At 37.6% G+C, this 7,747-nt stretch overlaps 1 protein-coding gene across 1 annotated transcript in view; it reads left to right on the top strand.

Annotated features, from left to right (window-relative positions):
• The window catches only part of CHD1 (chromodomain helicase DNA binding protein 1), a 74,369-nt gene that overhangs the window by 10,877 nt on the left and 55,745 nt on the right, over positions 1-7,747 (top strand). The window contains exons 7-12 of the mRNA XM_019518215.1: positions 1,515-1,740; positions 4,033-4,133; positions 4,751-4,929; positions 5,430-5,557; positions 6,053-6,269; positions 7,540-7,629. Of these exons, the coding sequence (XP_019373760.1) occupies positions 1,515-1,740; positions 4,033-4,133; positions 4,751-4,929; positions 5,430-5,557; positions 6,053-6,269; positions 7,540-7,629 (941 nt within the window). The remainder of the gene's footprint in view (positions 1-1,514; positions 1,741-4,032; positions 4,134-4,750; positions 4,930-5,429; positions 5,558-6,052; positions 6,270-7,539; positions 7,630-7,747) is intronic.

The following is a 7,747-nucleotide window of genomic DNA, read 5'->3' as shown; positions in this document are numbered from 1 at the left end:
GCTAGGATCTGGAACCAACTTCCAAGCGAAGTGGTGCTGGCTCCTACCCTAGGGGTCTTTAAGAGAAGGCTAGATGAACACCTTGCTGGGGTCGTTTGACCCCAGTACTCTTTCCTGCCATGGCAGGGCGTCAGACTTGATCTGCTCAGGTCCCTTCCGACTCTACCAACTATGAGATGGGCGCAAGCAGGACCCAGGCTCCAGGCTGAGCTCACAGCACCAGCCCCTGCAGCACCCACTCTGGATGTGCCCACCCCAGTCATGATGAGTGGCCGCAGCAGGAAACAGCAGGATCCACAGCCTGTGTGCTTCCAGTGCTGCCACAAGCAGTATGTCTGGGTGGTGGGGAGGAGCCACAGGGTAGCCCTGGCACATACATCAGCCCACCCACACCCGGAGAAGCTAATTTGGTAGCATGCAAATGTTCTCCATATTACATGCAGTTCATGTAATATGGAGGGGGGGGGGGTTGGTTCTGGAAAATGTACCCCTTTTGGGTAAGAATGCAGAAAGTAAACTAGATAATTAAAAACTGATTAATAATCAGTGTTTTGTAAAATGATGATGGAATAATCTAGTTGGAATGGTCCTGCTTTGAGCAGAGGTTTGGACTAGATGACCTGCTGAGGCCCCTTACAATCCTAATCTTCTATGATTCTATGATACTAGGAGGAATGTTTGTTACATTGGGACTTTTGTCCCAGTAATTTCTGGCCACGTTGACACTATGTTGTTGTAAAGCGACCCAGTGAATGATGTACAAGGTGATTCACTTTGCTTAAGACAATTCTAGTTTGGTGATTGTGTGCTTTTGAACTTGCTTTTGTATATGGATGCACGATGGATCGCAGATGTCTTTCTGTAGACATCTGTAGATGTGACATTTACTGTGTGATTTTTCATGTGCAATTTGCCACACAGGCCAGGGATTTTTGGAACCTTAAAATGCCAGACTAACCTCAAAGATACTCCATGTTGGCTAGTTTGTAGTATTCTAATTTCCACATGTGGCATGCGTGTCCATAGGGCAGTGGGTGCAGCATGTTTTTTTTTTTTTTTAAAGGTCCAAAGGCACCCCTTGCTTCCAGGTTTTGTTAACAGATGCCCCAAGAAAACTATACCTTTTAGAAGGATGGACACTTACCTAAGATGTATATAGTGGCAGGTTTACCAGTTATGCTTTTCTTTCTATCAGCATATTTTAGATATTTCTAAGTTGCCCATCCATCTTCTCTTTTACATATTAGCCACCTTCCACTCCTTATTTCATTCTTATTCTACTTACAGGCAGCAGTTTTATTGGATAAATTGCTTGTTACTAAATCTTTTAAAGATATTTGTTCAACTGCTATATCCTTCTGTAAAATAATTAGTCTGATTGCATGATCTGAAGAATGTAGAAGTCGTTGGTTGCATGTTGATAAATGCTTATATTATAAAAGCTTTTCCAGTTAAATTGTATTATAACTTTGTTGAATATTGTGCTGAGGTTTATTCTGTGATTTTCCTTTTAGCAACTGGTGCTGCAACTACCATCTATGCAGTTGAGGCAGATGGTGATCCAAATGCAGGGTTTGACAAATCAAAGGAGCCAGGGGAAATTCAATATCTGATTAAATGGAAAGGCTGGTCCCATATACATAACACATGGGAGACTGAAGAAACCTTAAAGCAACAGAATGTGAAAGGAATGAAGAAACTAGACAACTATAAGAAAAAAGATTTAGAAACAAAGCGATGGTGAATATTGTCTATACATCTCTTTCATAATACAGATATTTATTACAGCATGTGTGCTTACATACCATCTTCTCTCTGTGAAAGCATAATTCTAAAGTAATCAGAGCTTGTGCTAGAGGTGATCTCTTTTATTAGACCAACTAGATTTTTGCAAAAAAAAATCTTTAATTGCAAGCTTTTGGGCACAAGCACCCTTTTTCAGGCATAGGAGAAAAAAAGTTCTTTTCTCCTATGCCTGAAGAAGGGTGCTTGTGCCCAAAAGCTTGCAATTAAAGTTTTATTATTATTATTTATTTATTTTGCAAAAATCTAGTTGGTCTAATAAAAGAGATCACCTCTACCATGAGTTCTGATTCCTTCTGCCTCTAAACCAATATGGTTACAACCAGGATACTAATTCTAAAGCAGCGGTTCCTAGTCTGTGGTATGGGTACCACCAGTGGTATGTAGACAACCTGTCAGTGGTATGCATTAACAGATTTATTATAATTACTTTATATGACAAAAATTTGCTGGTAGTACTTAAGGTTGTGTTGTTTTAAATTGGTGGTGTGCAATCTGTCAGTTTGGGAACTGCTGTTCTAAAGGATAACACGCAACAAGAGGATATAAAGTTTTTTGCCACTGAACTTATTCCCATTGAGCAACTGGGAACATTTGGCATTTTTAAAGGTCATACTCTATAATAAATGGTTATGTCTGCTTAGATGCTATATTTTTCTTGAATGTTTTTAATGTGCTTAATATAAATACTTTATTTACAAGACAAAAGAATATAAATAGTAGCCCTAATTTCCTACTTTGATGCTTATTTCACTCTTCACAGTGATTTCTTACATTTTTTCTGAGAGGTTTATCCAATTCCAGTATATTTCGTTAGGCTTTCCAGTTCTGCTGTCTCATCACATAATGATGTGCTGCTAGGCATTCTGAACCAAAGGCTAAAGGAAATCTATACCTTCTCTTGTCCCTTTTATGACATTTATTTTGAATGAAGTGTTCAAAATTATCCTTGATAGTGATATTGAACTGAGGGACCCATTTCATTTGTCTTTAGGAATAATTAGGATAAATATTTCCTTAATTTGTACCCTCTTCAAATTTTACCTTCTCCTGAAGCAAATTCCTGCAAAATAATGTAGTTCCATTGTTGGGTATGTACATTCTGTAGTACAGTAGTTCTACATGAACTGTATTTGGCAGGTATAGCTGCCACAAGTACAGTCTGTTGCCATTTCCTCTCAACTGCTAGGGAGGATGGATCTAGACTAGAAAGGATATATCATATTTTCTCATGTGTAACCTGCCTCCCTGTGTGCCCCCCCCCAATAAGTTAGGGAAAATTGGGATGTACGTGGGTCTGGACATTTGGTGGCTGGGTCAGGGGTGTGGACCAGCAGTAGCACTAATTGCCATGGCTCACAAAGCCATGGTAGTTATTGCTGCCACCACTTGAACCCCATATTGCTACTGCTTCCAGATGTCCAGACCTATGGGGAGTTCCCATCCCCAACAGCACACTGGATCAGGCTGATAGATAGACCCTGTGCACTGGCTTATGGACCATCTGCTGGCTTCAGGGCTGTGTGCTGGGTTGGACCCAGCATACAGCTCCGGATCCAGCATGTAGGGTTGAAACTGCTGCATGGGCCCCAGCATCACTGCAGCTGGGTCAGGCCCTACCACACAGCCCCCTGCCCTGCCCTGCCATGGCTGGATTGGGTTGGTCTACAGCAGGGGCAGGCAAAATGTGGCCTGTGGGCCATTTTATCTGGCCCATGGGACCACTAAAAAATTAAGAAAATTTAATATTTATCTATCCCTGGTTGCCTGTCATGTGGCCCTCAATGGCTTGCCAAAACTCAGTAAGCGGCCCTCCACCAGAAATAATTGCCTGCCCCTGGCCTACAGGGTCAGGGCCAGCATCCAGCCTCTGGTTCCCAAGCACCCAGTACATAGACCCTGGGTCCTAAACCTCCAGCCCTGGCACCAAGCCCTGGAGATTTCAGGTACTTACCCATACTCCAAGGTAAGATATTTGTTCCTTCTTGAAGTCGTCCAAAAATTGGGTGCACGTTATAATCAGGGGCTACTTATATGTGAGAAATACAGTATTTGTAGCAGTGCCCCCCTCTCCCTCCCTTTAGTCTCACCCTGCAGTCATTTCTTTCTTTAAAAAAGTTTTCCAAAAACATTCCTGTTATACTTATATTGAAGGCTTTAGTACTATTAAATTGTTATAGTTTTAGAACTAAACAATGCAGTGAATATTGTATATAATTTCCATTCCAGGCTGAAAAATGCTTCTCCAGAAGATGTGGAATATTATAACTGTCAGCAAGAACTTACAGATGATCTGCATAAACAGTATCAAATAGTTGAAAGAATAATTGGTAGGTGATAAATTGGAGAATGGTAATAATGCTGAAGATAATATGATAATACTATAATTATAATAAGTATAATAATATTAATTATAATATAATTGATTTTGTATTTTATTTATAATAAGTGCATTAGAGACCTGATCTGTGTTGCTCTCAAACTAAAATAATTAGGTTAATTCCTAATTATTAGGAAATTAGCCATGGGTTGCTCTGTTCTGAAGTCATGTTATGTATTCTGTCATAAAACTGAAATAAGTGTGTAGTTAAAATAAAGACTGTGGATATTTTTACATATGAAAGCTCTTGGTGCTGCAATGCTTGCAGTTGTATAAGTGGCAAAATGAGCGTCAGTGCTGAGAAAATGGCAGTGGTGCGCTTTTGACCTAAAACACCTCAGAGGTGCTTTCGTTCAAAAGTGCACTGCCACCATTTTCTCCGTGCTGACGTGCGTTTTGCCACTTATACAACTGCAATCAGTGCATCATGGTACACGTCAGCTCCCACGTGGAGCAGACTTGTTTAATTGAGTCTTTTCCGAAGCAGCAAATCTCCAGCTTGTCCGAGAACTAAAACGTATGTGCATAAATGCCCAATTAACCTGGCATTTTGATTGTGTTCTACAGCTCATTCAAATCAGAAGTCAGCAGCAGGTTATCCAGATTATTACTGCAAATGGCAGGGTCTCCCATATTCTGAGTGTAGCTGGGAAGATGGTGCTCTCATTGCCAAAAAATTTCAGGCACGTATTGATGAGTATTTTAGCAGAAATCAATCCAAGACAACTCCTTTTAAGGACTGCAAGGTGAGTACAAATTTATGGTATTTTTGTAGATTTTTGGTGATTGAGAAATTAAACAAATTATAAAGGATTATGTGGTTTCAGGAGTTAGGGGTGGGATATTACATCTTTTCACTCAGACTGAGTCATTTAGAATTGTTCAAGTTAGTACTCACAGTTGATATATGCAATGTGAGTCGAGCAACATTAGTTTTTAGCAGACAAATGTTCCCATAAATAATTATTTAGACAAATAAATAGTTATATTTATTAGTTTAACGTTTAAAACATAATCGATATTAATGTTATTTCTTCTCATCCTTCTCCTTGAACTTAAATTCAATAACCTAACTAATTTTGAGATGGATTTTTGAGCAAGATTATTTGCTGTGCCATCCACTCTAATAGTAGTAGATTAGACTCAGTGTCTCAAGAGTTCTTCCTTTTCTGTGTTTCTTTAAAAGTCATATTGAATACCTTAAACCATTCAGTAATAGGAATAATATCCAATTTCCCTTTCACAGGTATTAAAACAGAGACCAAGGTTTGTTGCACTGAAGAAGCAGCCATCATATATTGGAGGGCATGAGGGCTTGGAGTTGAGAGACTATCAGTTAAATGGACTGAACTGGCTTGCTCACTCTTGGTGCAAGTAAGTATAATCTGAAATAAACGTTATTACTTATAAATGGCAGACATCCATAAAACGCGATTAAATAACTTAATTGTTGGAACAGTAAAACATAACATGGACATCTCAGGGGAACTGTTTTCACATGTAAATTATATGCAAGTTTATTGTAGTCTGTCATGTGATAATGGCATGTAGGATTTCCAGAGCTTTTCTTTCAGTTCTGAAATCCAGAATCCAAACCTCATGAACTGGTGTATATCTTTAAAATGAATGCATGAAAACTATTTAAAAGCTTTAAAGAAACTGTATTTCATATTGTATTTCTGCCAATACTGTTTAAAGATATAATCATCAAAAACTGGGCTTGCTACATTTCTTTTAGGGGTGGTATATTTACAGTCTTTCTGTGAATCTTGAATTTGTTTACAAAACCATTAAAGAATCTGGTTCTTTTTTTTCCTTCCAGGTGATTAGGAATGTAATAACAACCAATTTTATTTTTTCCATTTGCAGGGGAAACAGTTGTATTCTTGCAGATGAAATGGGCCTAGGTAAAACAATACAGACGATCTCCTTTCTGAACTACCTGTTTCATGAACATCAGTTGTATGGGCCTTTCTTGCTGGTAGTGCCACTTTCCACTTTGACATCTTGGCAAAGAGAAATTCAGATATGGGCTTCTCAGATGAATGCTGTGGTTTATTTAGGTGATATAACTAGCAGAAACATGGTAAGAATTTCTTTACATTATTGAAAAGCCTAATACTAAATTATGATTATCTTAAACATTTGTCTAATATTAAACTCATGTGTTTTAGAAATAAGCATCTACTCATTTGAGCTACTCATCATATAAGATATGCAAATGAAGTTTTGTTGGGCTACTACAAAACTTTGTATACATTTTTTTTAATTTCCTTCTTCCTAGACTCTGCTTATTACTGTCAAGCAGTTTGTTCAGAGTATCATACAGATACATGCTAAACCTAGATTTGAAATTTGTCTGGAAAAACAGTTCAAACTGATATGCTGATGTCTATTTGAGGTATTAAGGCACAAGAAACAGTAGCTTGGAAAAGTGCAATTTGTCCCATTCACTTCAAGAGGTTTTTAAATCTGTGCTTTAATAATGAGTCATGGCAGTTTCAAATTTCATCATAGTTGACTGTTTTACTTCTGATCAATGCATTTACATAAACTTTGGTGTAAGTGGATTCTAAGCATTGTTAAGTTTTTTGTTTTAGGCCAAGTTTGAAAGAGTGCAATATTCTTAGATGTTAACAAACAAACTTCTCATTTTATTAATTTCTTCCTCTTGAAGTTTTGAAATATTCTATGTGTAATTACTGACCAAAACAACGCTTCTTAGTTTTTCTCTTTTTTGCATTTAAAGGAGCTTTACCTAGTTCCTGTTTTACTAAACTAACAAATGTATGTATAGGAATCATATTAATGAGGCATGGGGAAGCTGTTTTGGGGCATGGGGAAGCTGTTTTGGGGCTGTCTTTCTTTTTTGTATTGGAAGAATGCATCTTTATTAGTTTGAGAAAAAAGTTCTTAATGTAAATATTCATATTTATCCTAGACATGAAAGCATGTGTATGCCTCTTATTTTGAGACAAACTGCTAATATACAAAAAACTACAATTCAAAGTGCAAAATAGTTGAGCATCCTCTTTCTCACCTCTAAAATGTTGTTTTATGTCAGAGAAGGATGTCTTCTCTTACTAGAGTGGTCAGGTGGACTTCTTGATTCTCTTTTATCACTTTGACATTTATTCATACCTAAAAATGTTACATGTGTCTATTTATGATGTATCTGACTTTGCATCTTAATCCAAAGTTCCCTCCTGCTAGTAAAGCTCTTTGCTGTTTATGTTCTTTTCAGGAATTAGATTACTGTTTGTTGTTCAACATTTACATTGCTCTAGCAATGGAAGTTAATGCTATTCCTATGTGCTAGCTTAAATTTCTCACAAATTTTCAACTCTCCTTTGTAGATAAGAACTCATGAATGGATGCATCTACAGACCAAACGGTTAAAATTTAATATCCTTTTGACAACTTATGAGATTCTGCTAAAGGATAAGGTGAGTCTTAATAGAAAATACAGTTATTCAGTAAACAAAGATTGCAACATCTACTTTACTATGCCACGGGTTTGCATTTTTCTCTACATTTATTTTAAACATTGCTTGAATGCATATG

Source organism: Gavialis gangeticus, unplaced genomic scaffold (assembly GCF_001723915.1).
Source record: "Gavialis gangeticus isolate Ggan-Ray unplaced genomic scaffold, GavGan_comp1, whole genome shotgun sequence".
Taxonomy (NCBI): domain Eukaryota; kingdom Metazoa; phylum Chordata; order Crocodylia; family Gavialidae; genus Gavialis; species Gavialis gangeticus.
The sequence above is the reverse complement of the archived record's forward strand: the minus strand, read 5'-3'. Positions and strand labels throughout refer to the sequence as shown.